The sequence below is a fragment of the Myripristis murdjan genome, chromosome 4 (genome assembly GCF_902150065.1).
Source record: "Myripristis murdjan chromosome 4, fMyrMur1.1, whole genome shotgun sequence".
NCBI lineage: Eukaryota > Metazoa > Chordata > Actinopteri > Holocentriformes > Holocentridae > Myripristis > Myripristis murdjan.
The window spans coordinates 33,125,852-33,141,066 of record NC_043983.1 but is presented as its reverse complement, the minus strand read 5'-3'; the positions used below and the strand labels follow the sequence as shown (position 1 = coordinate 33,141,066).

The 15,215-nt window shown below is 41.2% G+C and overlaps 1 protein-coding gene across 2 annotated transcripts in view; it reads left to right on the top strand.

Moving 5' to 3' along the window:
* Positions 1-15,215, top strand: part of szt2 (SZT2 subunit of KICSTOR complex) — a 156,002-nt gene that overhangs the window by 103,972 nt on the left and 36,815 nt on the right. For both annotated transcript variants that reach the window (XM_030048953.1, XM_030048952.1), the window contains 2 exons: positions 7,692-7,959; positions 11,911-11,990. In XM_030048953.1, coding sequence (XP_029904813.1) covers positions 7,692-7,959; positions 11,911-11,990 — 348 coding nt within the window. The remainder of the gene's footprint in view (positions 1-7,691; positions 7,960-11,910; positions 11,991-15,215) is intronic.

Genomic DNA, 15,215 nt, shown 5'->3' with positions numbered 1-15,215 from the left:
GAAATATCCACGTGAGTCTCTAAATCTGAGAAAATAAATCATTCAGGTGGGTGGCAGGTGGATGATTCGGATGGCGTCAGAGCTGATCTGCGCATCCCTAACGTGACATCTATCTATGCTGATGACAAAGCCCTTTTTTTTTTGTAATCATGTTGGGTCCTGAAGCAGGTGATTCTTCCCGGTGTAGTTCTCAAACAATCAAGATTTAATGCTGCAAGCACCAAAAACCTTGTTATTGAGCTGTAGAGACTGTAATTCATTGCCCCTGTGACGCTGTGTTCCCTCAGGTTGCAGGGTGTCTGCACTGACACAGCCCGAATGCAGAGTTTAAAGCATAATAGTCAGCTAATTTTGCAATGTATAGCTGACTTATAGCCTATACTAGATTGAGAGATTCCAGTGCCTGGAGAAATTAAGTTGTTGGAGTCACTAAATGAAACATGAATAAAAGGTTGTCGATAGCCCAGCCTTTCTATAATACAGAAATAAACTTACAACCTTTGGGGAAACACTGCATTTTAGATTAGTTTGCCTTGTGGCTGACTGGCAGATCCCATCATATTCCCATTACAACGTAAGCTTTGTGCATTCACACCTTGTATTAACATTAGATTTTTCTCATCCAGATAAGATATCCAGATATAAGTCGCATAAATGTTGAGCAGCAAAGGTTTTCTCTAAATCTCATCCTAAATTACTGCTCCAGTTATGGTGTGTGTGTGTGTGTGTGTTATCTGCACCTCCATCAGTCCTCCCCGCTGCCTTATATTGGGTTGTTTTCTGGTTTTAAGTGTCTCAGCAAAACTGCAGAAGCCGCTGTATTAAATCTCGTGCTGCCGATCAATATGAGAATGATGGTTTGTGCTGTCACAAACACAAATGAGATTTCTCAATTTCTTTTAGCTTTCAGAGACACAGCTGCCATTTGTTTCTGCTAAGCATTTTCATTTTCCTGGCTGTTATCCCATCTTTTTCCTGCTTTCGTCCATTGCCCGGATCACATCATGGAGAGAAAAAACACAGCCTGAGATCAATGACCTTGCTTTACAAAGTGAAGCACTGATCTAGCTGAATCCATTTACCACTTGGTGGGCTCCATTTATCCAGTTACTATATTTTTTTTTATTCATGATGAGATATGGAATAGGGAATTTTGAACAGGGATGCTTTCATGTGATTTAGTTATTTAAGTGTGCTGCCAGGTAGAAAACTGTCTGCCATGAATATTTAACCTCAGTCCTCCTCTATACTCTTCCTTTCCTCTTGCCTTACATCTTCTGTCAGCTGCCATGTCAGCCTCGCCGCTTCCCGCTGGTAGCTGAGAGGACAGCGGTGCAGACACACTCGGTTTTCCCAACTTCAAGCCCGGTGATTTTCACTTCCATAGCCGCAGGTCACCGGCTGAAATGCCTGTCATGCTTGTAAAAGAGTGGGCCTGACCATGGGAGAACCTGGAGAACCTAGAAGTATTTGAGGATTTTTTCAAATACAGGAGTTTCTCACTATTTTTTATTGGCAATTTTTTTTCATTCATTTTCATTGCCGCCCAATCAGAGCACAATCAGAGTTCCCTGTATTGCAACACTTACAGTAAAAACTCATACGTTAGGTAAAATACAAGTCCTCAATTTCGCAAGAGAGAGGGGGGTACACCAATATTAACCATTATTAATTAATATTATCACTGCCTCCCGACACGGCGTCTTTTTGGCCCCCCCACTTAAGTGAATCCGGCGCTCCTGATTACAGTAGGAGTGACATTGCAAGTCTCACATATCATGTTGAAATGTGAGATCTACCCCCCAAATAATGTTTGACTTGAATTCTCCCAGAACATTTTTTGTTTGTTTGTTTGTTTTGTTTTTTTAATTTGAATCAAAATCAAGAGCCACAAGGATATTTTCACAGTCCTTTTATTTTCTTGTGAATACAGAACATGTGTCCATTAACCGTGATTCAGTTTTCTTGACGTAAACAAACTCTTCTGCCAACGTGTTGACGTCGGTTGAATGTTTACAGCTGTCGCCGTAGCAACGTGAACCACCTGGAAATACCCTGATTTGTCGTGAAACAAAGGCCGACACCGGTTGTACTCAGTTCAGTTTCTATGCTTTGATTATGTTCTGCCTCACCACCAAATAGAAAATGAAGTGGCCCTCTCTCAAACTTACTTGCCTGTTCGTGGCCTAGAAGTAAGGGAAAGGTCAGCTTAAAATATGGGTAGAGAAAGTGAATAAGAAATACCCTCCTTTCCCTTAAAAACTACTGTTGAGATGCCCTTCAGCAAGGCAGTGAACTCCATCTGCTCCAGTCGTGTTGCTTGGGGGCCACTTTAAAAGCCCGTGTTTGTACTGGGCTCCTACCAGTAAGAGAGAATGGGTTTTACTGGACCGCTCCCAGAAGCCAACAGCACACGCTGAGAGTGTGTGAAGCCAGGCTTGTGATGAAAAACAGTTGACTTTCCCTGGATAACTAAAAGTTAAGATAAAAAAAAAAAATAACACATTTTGCTGTTAGGGCTCTTACATCATTACTGAATAACGGGCCGAAGCTGCAGTTTATTTAGAGCGGCGACCAAGAATGCTGAGTGACCTTTTAGCCTCTCCCCTTACAACCAATTATAAAACAAGCTGAAAGAAAAAGAAATGACCAAACTTTTCCTTTCCCTCCGATGGCCCCACTCTTAATCACTCCAGCAGTAATGAATGCAGACAGAAGGCAGAGTCAGAGCAGCAGAAAATTTGCCCGAACAGAGCATCATCTGTCATGGTCCTGATGAGGAGCAGAGTGAGCACCAGTGCACAGTTTGACCCTCCAGCCCGTGGGCATGAAGCAGCCAGCTCTGCCACGCTGGGGCATCTGGGTCATGAGCTGCTCCGCTGAACAAACTTACCCAAAAGTTACCCTCAACAGCGACCAGGGCAGATGAACGCCGCCCTGGGCTTTTATTACAATACCACACTATGTCCATCGATGCGCTTTATTTTTATCGTTGAACATACATTGATGTTTGTTTGGTTTTTTTTTCTTTGAATAAGAGGGGTTTCGATTTTCTCTCTTGAACCCTGTTAGTTAAAAATATATTTTTGAAAAGGCATGCACAGAATGCTGCACAAAAGCTGCCGACCCCCTGCTGATAACGCAACACTTCTTACAACAGCGTCTCATGTTTCCATTCAATTTAAGCCGATTTCATGACAGCACAGCACATCAAATCCGGTCATGATTCTCTCTAGAAAATCAGAAAGCATGCACATCAGAGATACTGTGTACGGTCCCGAGTTCGAGGCTGGTTTGGGGCTTTTTGTCACATGTTGTGCCATATCCTCTGCCCAATATTTCTTTTCTCTCCACTGCATGATATCCAAAAAAAAAAAAAAAAACCCAATAAAATATGCAGTAATTTAAGAAACAGGAAAGCATAGGGAATAATGCAAATGTAAAACACAATGAATGATTAAAAAGGGTACATTAAGGCAATGTTAAAATAGACTTAAACTTAAAATAAAACAGTGTGAGACTCAAGTGCAATGCCAAAAAGTGCACCGTAGTTAAGACTTAAAGTAGTCATAAAAATAACAGAAAAATTATAAAGTCTTACAGTAAGTAAGTCTTCAGAAGTGATTTATAAGAAAGCAAACACATTGGACAGAGACAGCAAGTGGAAATATGTCATGACATCAAAAGGTAAGATTGCATCCAAAATAGCAAAGACAATGTCAGTCATTTCATAATATGGACACTGACATAAAAATACAGAAGATAATACAAAAGAGAAATAATCTACGTTAGTATCATTTTACCAAAATAAATAAATAAATAAATAAAATTTGACCTTGAGGTTTAATTTTTGCCTTTCATGGTCAGAGTGCGGCTCTCACACTTCAAACTGCTTTCCTGTACTATCCCAAGTTTTTATTAGTATTATTATTTTTTAATCTAGCACACCAGAGGAAAGTGGGATTTAATATGTCTCATGAAATTTAGATGCGAAACAAATCATCCTGTAACTTTGACATGTTTGAAGCCCATTAATAATTTTTTTCCTGACATTTTGCCTCCTTGAGAGCCTTTGGTTTTCCTTCAGTGACCTGATTAAATCCTCACAGCTTTCCCGCTTTAATCTCATACCTGTCTTCCTCTCAGCTGATTTATTTTGGATTTATATTGTTTATTTTTTGGCACTTAAACAAATTTGTATAGGAGGAACTGAGAAACTGATGAACTAAGAAAATGATAATGGCTTTTTTCTTTATCCATCTCTCCGTCTCGTCCTCAGAGTCAGAATTAGTCTTTATCAGCGTGACAAGTTAACTTGTGTCGCCAAAGTATAGTCAGAAATATTAATCAGAATTAGTACAGGTTAAAGAGAGAATGTGTACATGCAAGCAACACTTGCATATCTGTGTATGAAATTTTGGGAGATCCACATCTCTGATTGGGAAATATTTCACATCACATCCCCAGTCTCATTTTGTTTGCTGTGCGAACCGAGAAATTTGTGTCTTTCTTTTCTGAAATTTCTATGACAGCTGTTTTATAAATTCCTTTTCTTTGACTCAGTGCTTTAAAGTAAAGTATTTCCAGGGATGTTGCAGTGACAGAGTTTTGGGTTTATGTTGATTTAGTCGAGCCGGTTATAGATAAATATATATTTTACATGCCACACTTGACAGAGTGAGGACAAACAATAATCTAAAATAGTGGGGGAGTTATAAGATCGCACAAAAAGAGATCAAGTTAAAGCAGATTTATGAGAAAAATAGAAACTAGTTTGGCTCGTCTTGTTGACACTGGCAGTCTGTTCCAAGGTTAATTGTGCGTCCCTGCAAAACTGTGATCTCCCTTTGAGCTCAGTTGGGTGTTGAGAAAGAAGAAAGTTTTTGGTCAGTCTATCAACACAGATTCTGAGGTGTTGAAGGTTAAACAGGTTAAGTCTTTCTCGGTTGCTGTCATTACAAATGATTTAATTTGAGGTGTAATCCTTAGCTGATGAAAACACAGCTGAACAACTTTCTTTTTCTTTATCTTTCGTGATATAGGGCTCTGTTTTACCAATATACCATTGAGTGTGTCCAAGTCCACTTTTGCTATTTTAACAGCAGAAAAAGTGTTGTTGCACCAGACGCCTGGTTCAAAAGTGTTACTGAGTCTCTTCATTAATCATGGGTGTGCTTTGGCCGTTTGCAATAAACCAACCAATGTGCCACGCATTACCATCTTGATAATGAGCTGCAAATAACAGAGAAACCTGCAGCACTGACTTCAGAGCTGCTTTTTGTTGCTCAGTCACTTTCGACTGCCTCAAGACAGCAACGCAGCAACAATGCAGCTGAGCACAGCTCATTTTAAGAGCAACACAAGACACTTTGATTTTTACTCAAAGTGGGAAATGACAACTGAGCCGCTTTGAAACTAGAAAAGACACTTTGCGCCGGCTGTAAGATAGAGCCCGTTGTGTTTATCACAGTGTAACTGCTGCTACAACATAACTTTTTCTTGTGGTCATCAAAAAAGTACCCTGTCCATCCATCTATCTACCTACCTACCTACCCGAGTTTCACCTGAGTCTAATAGCACACCAAGATAACAAGCACAAGGCTCTCCATTAGAGGACAGGCATCCTTAACCCCTCTGAATTGACTTGACAGAGTTGGGTGAACTAAAAAAAAACAAACAAACAAACAAAAAACAAAAACAACCTCAGACTTGTCCTTGTTTAGTTGCAGAAACTTCTGCGACGGGGAATGTCAACATGTCACCGCCATGGTCATTTGATTTCCCAGGCGGACACGTTTCTGTATCACCTTTGTAACAATGGAAGGAAACATCTTACATCTGTAACGTGCAGCCAAGAGGAAGCACATACAGACCGAAAATGAGCAGGATCTAAAATTGAATCCCTGGGGCACAGCACAATATAATAACTGCACATTCTGTGTTAGAACTGCCTGTTTGGACAGATGTTGTGGAATTTAACCACGACACAAAATCATAATCTGCACCACGCAATATTGTGGTGTTCGTGTAAACCATCTTTTTGAGGTTGTGTTGTGTGCAATTATCATTTGAGATGTGCAATAACTCTTTTTACTAATGCTCTTACTTTCACAGCGATGTGTTGATTGTCTCGTGTGTCTGTGTATGTGCATTTGTTATTTTTCGACCAAAGAAAAAAAAATGATCAAGGGAAAAACAAAATCAGAGTAATTGTTTTCAGTCGGAAGTTCGAACAGAATAGCTTCAACTCTGATTTAAAAGGCAGGACCTGAACCAGTGACACCGACTCAGTCATGCATAGAGCCTAATCAGCTGGTGTGCTCCACGGTGTTAAAACTCACGCTGAGATCCAATAAGGACCAAAACGAAATAATTACCTGTGTCTGCTGTTCATAACGGCCCATTTGCCACATTTATAAGTGCATTTTCTCTTCTGAAGTAATCTAAAAGTAGACTGAAGTTATTATCAATTTGAAATCTGTGTGTTTGCAGCCATTTCTCAAAACCCTTAAATAAAATCTGTAACTTGGGTATGAGTTGGTAGTGATTTAGGAGGGAAGGATCTAAGACGGCATGCTTGAATCAGAGGGGCAAAACACCGTCAGCAAATTAAACATTTAAAATGGAAAGGATGGATGGGCCAACTGCATCCAGGACTACCTTCACAAATTACTGTAGGAATCACTTGGAGCAGGCATGTAGGAGTTCATATGAGAAAGTGCCTCCATTAAGTCACTGATTGATATCTGTATAAGCAGAACTTACACGGGGGAAATCTAAAATTTGTTAAGCGGGATAATTTGCTGTCTCATATCCTCGACCTAGTTTAAAAAGAATAATTAGAGCCGCTCACATTTGTCAGGCGATGCTTCAGTCGTTGCCAGGGGAGGACGGGGCAACAATAGAGTTGATTACAGTGAACAAGGCTCTGGAGTTATGGTACTTTTCAGATCCGAAATGAATTCTGGCTCCCAGGTTTTTAACGTCCTCATGGTATTTCTGCATCAAGTGAGTCAGATTATCTTGGATCAGAGTGGATCCACATGTGTCCCTCAGTAGAGCCTGAAGGTAAAGAAGTTCAAGTTTATTTAGGGCTCCAAATCACAGTTCATGGTCTCAAAGGACCTCACAGGCCCACAGATAACAACCCCACCTCCCACCCCCCCATAAAAAAAAATCTCTCTCTCTCTCTCTCTCTCTCTCTCTCTCTCTCTCTCTCTCCCTCTCTCTCTCTCTCTCCCCTCCTTCCAGTTCTGTCTCTCTCTCAGTTCAATTCAGAGACACAGAGGATTATAAAAGGAGACTGCTCTGAATAAACTGAATAACTTTAATGCCGCAAAATTAAATGACATTTTTTCACTCAGTGAGGCTGGTAAGCATGCATTATCCACACGGCTAGATTACAACAGTCTGCCTTTCAGCGGCTTGTGTTGTTGCCATGGCGACTGCAATAATCTAAGTGAAGTGTCTCTGATTCAGTTTGCCTTACTAGCATGAATGTCACTTGAACACTGTTAGCAAAGTGTTGAAATACAGTTGAACTCGAACAAAGAAGTAGCGCAGAACAATAAAAATCTTAAGTGTGAGGAAATAAAACTCAGTAAGCCACAGATAATGCTACATGCTTGCTGGATTTACAAAGTACAAATGAGATTAGATGATCACTCTTCTCTCTTCTCTCTTTGCATCAGGATCCCAACCCCTTCCTCGGCCCCTCCATGGAGCCCGATGCCTTGCTGCGCAGCGCGGTCCCTCCGGTGCCCAGCAAAGAGCAGGGGAGGTTAGGTGGCTCCGGCCGAAGCCTGGCTCCTCTCCACTTCCCCTCTGAGCTGCTGCCCTTCGACGAGGCGCTGAGGGACGTCAGCGTCACCCGAGCCCTGGCCGGAGGCCCCGACGGAGGGGACGTGGTGGCACGGCATGGGGCCCAGCTCCTGGAAGTCAAAGCTGCCGAGCGGAGAGGTAAAGAGAAAGAGAATAACTATAATAATGACAATGTCAGTTTGTTAGATTGCACACATCTTTGCAGCCTTTAGGTCTTGTGTGCACTTTTTTTTTTTTTTTCAAGTGCATCCATGTTTTATTTTGATGAGTTGCAATGAAATTGATTGTGCCTGAGCAGGAGGAGAGATGCAGCAGGACACGTGTCAGAAGTGCTTAAGTAGAGCAGTGCAGTTTTGGTGTCATGGATCACCATGATTTGTTCTTTCACCACCCACTTGCTGAGACCGGGTCAGAAGCGCGTGGCACAAGGCCAAGTCGTGGTCCTTTGGTTTATCTTCATCAGCCTCGTTTTTACTGCTGTTATTTTTATTGAGCCCTAATCTATCAGATGAGTGGAAGACCTCTTGAGCCTGCTCGCACTCTGTCAGGCACAACACCTCCACTTAACCTCTCCTCATGAGAGCACTGTTTGCATGAAGCAGTCACAAAAGGTCATTAAACATGACGACAGAGTTTCTGCACCATATCAAGGAGGAGGAATGTCAATTTGTTCATGCAACGGTCCTCTAAGGTGCACTTAAAGACCCCGCACTTCCTTACAGCTGCTTCAGACGGACACGGAAGCACCAAAATCAACCACCTGTGACTTAAATCTTCATAGTGGGCAAGAAAAAACTCCCCAAGAAACCCAAAGATGTAAGAAAGAAAAGAGCAGAAATCTTTGGAAGGACAACAGAGAGAGGGAGGGCCCTTCCTGGCCAGTCAGGTGTGCAGTAGGTGCTGACCAAGTGGGCAGACTATCAAATCAATTAGACTCCCTTACGGCTGGTCCAGAGAGGACACTGAAGCACCACAAAGTCCTGCCTGCTTCCTTTCCTTGTTCCCTCCAGCCCATGTCAGATGTGCTGCGGTGTGGAGGTCTGCAGGTGGCTCTCAATCTGAAGTTCCAGTTTCAGTGTCTAGTCTAATTTCTTGGCGCACCGTGAGCAAAAACACACTGAAAATACACTCTAGATGGTCAAATTTGCATCCCATGCTTGCCGACTCCTCTGATTTTCCTGCTGTTCTCCTGGGGTTTCATTTCCCCTGGGTTTCTCCCACATTTTGATGAAATTTCAAAACCTGCCCATCCACTATATTTGTTAGAAATGGTATCACTGCTTTATCTGAAAATGCAGTCTGCATGGTTTCCTTATTGGCATGTCTCTCTTCCACTTCCATTTCCACTGAAAACACACTGTTTTCTGTCAGAGGCTAAACAGCTTCATTTCTAGAGCTACAAGAACTGAAATCATGTTTGTAGCTCAGTGTAACCATGAGAGCCATGCAGACTCAACCATCAGATTACATTTGTATTCCTCATGTTTGACAGTTCTGTCTACACCGCAAGAGAAAGGGACAGAGAGTGAGAATTCACACATAATCGGCACTGAGAAATATGCTTGTGGTGTGAACAGCCAAGCTCCTGCACACGTGTGGATTTGCTCTGGCCTGAACCGAGCATTAGGTCACCCTCAACAAAACCAGCCGGTGCCAGTCATGGTCCCGCCAGCTTCTCTAGGTGTTTACTGGTCCAGGCTTGGAGCAAAGCCCAAGTTCCTGGCTCGTTACTCTCACATCACTGCCTTGTGGAGCAACAAAAGCGGGGAAAATGTTCCCATGTTCGCCAAGCAAAATAGGCCTTCCAGCAGGGTAGCAGGTTCCAGGTGCTGAATGAGCTGAATGAGTTTCTCTCTCCTGTAAACTCGGTGCCTGGCCCTCTTGGCTGCCTTCCCTGCCAAGAGCAGCTGCTGTTCTGGCTACTAATCCACTTTCCTGCAGGACACATCGCCAAACTCCAGTCTTACCCTCTGAGAAGTGATGTGTTCCCTTTGTTGCTCCCCAAGAACAGATAACGGCAGGCGCCCCAGCCATCCAGCCCAATATCAGTCAGTTTAGCCCCTGCCCCCTCAGTGGCAGACAGTTTGTCATCACTTAGGGAAGCGATCGCCTCTTACCTCCAGCAACCTGACCTGCTCTCCACCTGCATCTTCGTCAAGGTCCGGTCCATCACAGACCCCTCCAACAAAGCTAATCCTCTGGGACTCTCTAACCAAGGATGTTAGATCTTGGATGTCGGGTCTTGTCTCCCTGGAGCCTGCGTGATGGACATCCTGTTACGATTACCTTCAACTCCGGAGCAAACACTTGGTGCTGCTCTAAGATTGTGGTTCACGTTCGTTCAGATGACACCAGCAGGAGGCAATCTGAACAGCTCACAGAGGATTGTGCCTGGTGCAGAATGGATCTTTCTCTCCCACCAGTGGAAACTCGAGTGCCAAGTGGGCTCTGATCTCAGGTCAGACTCTGATGGTGTCAAGCACAGGCATCTCTCACGGCTTCAAGCCCTTCATACCTGGCTGAAAGCGACATGTGCGCTGCATCTTAGATTGAGCATATGCATAAATAGAAATGTATATATATTATTTGCTGTTTTGGAACCGTGACAGCTTCTTAAAGAGACTTCACAGGTGCTCGCATGCTCTCTGCAAATATTAAATTAGCGCTTCTCTGCTTACCTCATTGGAGCCGAGTGAGTCAGTCCTTGTGCCCTCAACATAACCTCTCGATCTCTTCACAAACATAAAAATAACCAATGCAGTACAACCAGAACGTTGCTGCTTCGACCACCTGCAGGTTTTTGATCATGGTTGTTTAATCTACCATTCTAAATGGTTCAAATGTTCTGCAGTTGACCCTAACCTCTTGAATTAATGGCAAATTGGACCAATTTTAATTAACGTTGTAGTGGAGAGCAAAATTCAGCTCAAGATTGGCAGAAATATATTTGGAGCCATATATGAAAAAATAACAAATAATATTGACCAAATAATAATGATTGTCAGTCTCTACAACTAATAATTTATCACATTGACGAAATAGTGTTTTGTCATTCATCCGTCATTTCTCAGAACTTTTGGGAAGAGCAGAGTATTTGAAGGATTTAGAGGCAAATTATTATCAACGCAAAGACTTTATCATAGCTTAAAGTTTAACGAATCAACATCCCTGAATTCATGTTTTTGGATAAGAAAACAGTAATAACTACTTTATGCTCTACACTGATGCTAATTTTAGGAATAACTTGTATCTTTTCCAAATTTTTTCCAATTTTGCGTGATGTGTCACTACTTCTTCACTTCAGAGAGACATTTCTGTGCATTTGGTCAACGGAGCTTGAACACAGGCCAGATAATCAGGAAGGCCATTAAATGTATTAATATTTAATTAATAGGGTGATTTCCATCGGCTGTCACAATGGCTATCTCTGTGAAAAATGCAGTGGTAATGCAGCTTTATTATAGCACCGACAAACCCACTAAATTTATGACAAAGTTCAATTACGGAGCTGCAGAGCGCCACAATGTTTTATGAAAAAGGACCTTAAACATTAATCTGTTTCTTATCGCTTCTGCTTCATCCACCCTGATGTTAATGTCAGCGGTTTAAAATGCCTTTAGCTTCTCAGAGAAAATGGTACTCCTTGTTTCCATTAAGTGTACACTGGCCTCAACATAGTTTACAATTCTGCATTCAGGCAGTGTCAGGGATAAAGACACGGAGAGGCCTTCGCCCCAGCACACCTAGGCAGGAAGAGCAGCCGATGCCGAGGGACGTGTGGTGTGTAGGAATGCACAGATGCATCCACTATGTGATATAACAGGCCAGCACCAGGCTAACACGGCTCTCTAATGCTTGAGAATTTCTATATTGCTGGACTGGATTTTGTAGTTTTTGATGCAAAGAGTCACACATCAAGCCTGGAGTCAAGGCAAAGTCACATGATGTACTACTAACATTGAAACCTGAAAGGTCTCTCTGGCAGAGAGAAATGAATTATGTCTGAAATTGTTTTGCCCCTGACCCTCACTCACCCACAGTGCATCGTGTTCAGAAAAAAAAAAAAAGGATTTATATCTGTTCTGACAGAAATGGAGAAGCAGATGAAGATTGAGAACCTGTTTGTGACTTGGCAGCAGAGGTCAGCGCAGTCCAACATGCCCATCTCGGTAAGTACCCGTCATTTGCTCCTGGACAAACACACACATGTACTTTAACTGCAGTGCGTACACAAGGTTCATCTTTATCTAAACAATTTGTACCTCCACATCTCGAGCCTAGTTTGCCCATTTACTTTTCAGGGGCAGGAAAATGCTTGTGAATTGAAGTGAAAAGCTTTCCATCCAAGAGAGATAGTATTTTGTAAAAGTTCACCGCCGCTAATAGAGGTTTTCAAGGCCTGCGGAGAAAATGCTTTCACGACACACAGGATTCGTTCACGGAAGATTTGTCCCTTCCATGTTGTTAAAGGACCATACCAGTGATTTTGTATGTTTAGCGTAATATCTTCAAAATGTTTATACTTAACGTTTCTGCTAATCTTCTCCCAAAGTAAGTCGTTTAGAGCTGCCATATCATTTTTCCTCTTTCCTCCAGCTGTTGGTTTCCATTCATTCCACTACGATATGAAAATGAACTTTCAGAGACTTCAGACTTTCTTCACACCAGTTTTCCATCACCATAATAAAGTCCCCCACATGAGTTTTCCTAAAAGCAGCAGCAGCACCGTTGTGTTTTGATGACTTTTTGAAATTAAACAGTCCACCTGGAAACGTTTGCTTTACACAGCCAGTTATCGGTTCTGTGGTCCAGAAGCAGAACATTAGAAAGTGGCTGTTTCCATCAAAAATTCAAATTTGAAGTTTTAATTTTTGATTGCATACTGTGAAATGTTTACTAATAATTTGCAAAATGATTTTTTTGCTGCAATGTAAAATGTGGGGAAATTGTAATAAATGGGCCAAACTTTCTAAATCACTGGTATGGCTCTTTTAATTTGTCCCCATGTCTGCTCACGATATCTCCAACACAGTTGATCAGATTGTGACAGAACTTGGGAAGATGATGCAGCTCACCATTGAGTTTTGACATTTTTTGAAAGACACTGATCAGTGTGAGGGCACTGCGCTATATCGCTTTTTTGTTCAGCCAGTTTGTCACATGTAATATACGACATCACTACACCATTTTTAGAACAACACTGAGAGTCCAGTGGGTGAGGTGCTGCATTATTCATCGTGTGTCCTTCAATAATACACAGTCTCTCAGACACAGGAACGCTTGTGGGAATGATGGGAATAATGCATCTCATTACTTTTTCACTCTGCATTTTTTAAATTACACCGATTGAGCCAAAGATGGCACTACAATGTCCATTCCTCTGTGGTTTGGTGATATTTTTGCTGTTAACCTTGTTTCAAAAAGGGAGTATCCAGGCGAACAAAGGTGTCTACCTGCCACAGGAACGGTTCAGGAGGTGTTAAAGTGGCGCCACCAAATTCATGCAAATTAATACTCAACCTAATTTGGAAATAAAAGAAATCACACGACTGGAGGGGCTGTGAAAATGATTTGTTAACATTAGATTTCAGCTGGTTAATTTCCAGGACCAGACAAATGCCTTATTAAAGTTTCTTGTGGGTAGAGATGCTGTTTTCATTTCAATTAAGAAAGCTAACAATCCTTATAAACCAATTTATGGAAAATGACAAATCTAGAAACCTTTTTTTTTTTATAGATGTCCAGAAAATGTCTTGGAAAAGAAAACCAACTTACTGCAAAATGTCAAATAATCTCTTAAAAACTTTTCAAAGCTGTCTGACTACAGCGCTTTGTGCTTGTTTTTCCTTGCCGGAGATGGCTTTGGATGCAGGGAGTGCATTTCATGCCTACGCACACTGACATTTAGCACATGATGACAGGGAAAAGAGGAAAAGTGCCACCAGCCCTCTCGCACATCATCTTAATTCAAATCATGGCATGGATGTCAGAGAAAAGAATTAGGTCTCGTATCACAACACTGCTCCACTCTCTCCCACTCCAGTCCCGCTCTCCAAGCCTAATGGTCTGTTGGCTGGAGGGGTGAAACCAAGTTGAAGTGCATTGTGACACATTAGAAGCCCATTAGACGCAAGAGATGAAGCATTTTTTACAACAATAGTCTTCAGATAAACATGAGGAGATGACATTCAGTTTAATTTCATGTCATTAGCTACAGTTACCTTGTATAAGTATGAAAACCCTTCACTGTTCACACTTATTATGTTGTGCTGTGATTATAGTAATTATCATGCATTACAATGATCTTATAATGTGTTTATGATGCCTTTATAATGGCCGCTTCTGCTAAATTGTTTTTAGATGTCGCACTGAAAGAGGTTAAATGTGCATTCGGTGAAATATCATTCGCTGGTTCAGAGATCAGCTGCTTATATGCATTTTCATGTCCTAATCACGCATTTCCCCGGCATATATGAGTCGACAGAGGATTTCAATTTAACATTAGTGCTGAAATGGTTACTCGATTGATGAGTCAATCAATCAATCAGACTTTATTTATATAGCCCTTTTCATACAAGTAAATGTAACACCAAGTGCAAATAAAAAAACAATAAAACATTACTCCCAATACAATACCACCCCAAACGAAAAAAAAAAAAAAAAACTGAGGAAACACTGTCATCATCTCATCTCATCAATTTATGGTAGACCAATAAGCAATAGATAAAACTCAAAATATCAAAATAAAATAATTAACCCTCATAAGGTATTCGGGTCTGTGGGACCCGTTTTCACAAAAAACAAACCTATGTATTGTTTATATTATCTATTGCAACTGGGATGAAGTAAAAATCTGCTGAGTATCTTAACAACAAAAGGTTTTATTATGTTGAATTAAAACCCCCAATTTGCAATGGGTGCACCAGATCCAGCAGGACTCCCTGTGTAACAAAAAAACGAATACCATATGAGGGTTAAGTAATAAAATAATTAAGATATGAAAAGAGAGATAATAAGGAAATCCAATAAATGAATAAAAAAAATACCAGAAAACTAATCATTCTGATAATCAGTGAATGTCTTTAGCCACACAATTTAATGACATCACTGATCACTTCTGCTTTATTTGCCACATTTTATAGACTAAATGATTAATCAGTAAACAAAAAAAAAAAAAAATAGTCAACAGATTAATTGACAATAAAAATATGTTAGTTTGAGGCCTAATCAGCATCAGAACCATGATTCAGTGTTGTGGACATTTTGATTATTGTGCACAGTGTGGGATACGCAACCTCAAAAATACTAAAGTATCTGCAAAATTACAGGATAGAATACTATACTACTACTACAGAACACTATATTATACTCAAACACTGTCGGTGAGTGTGTTC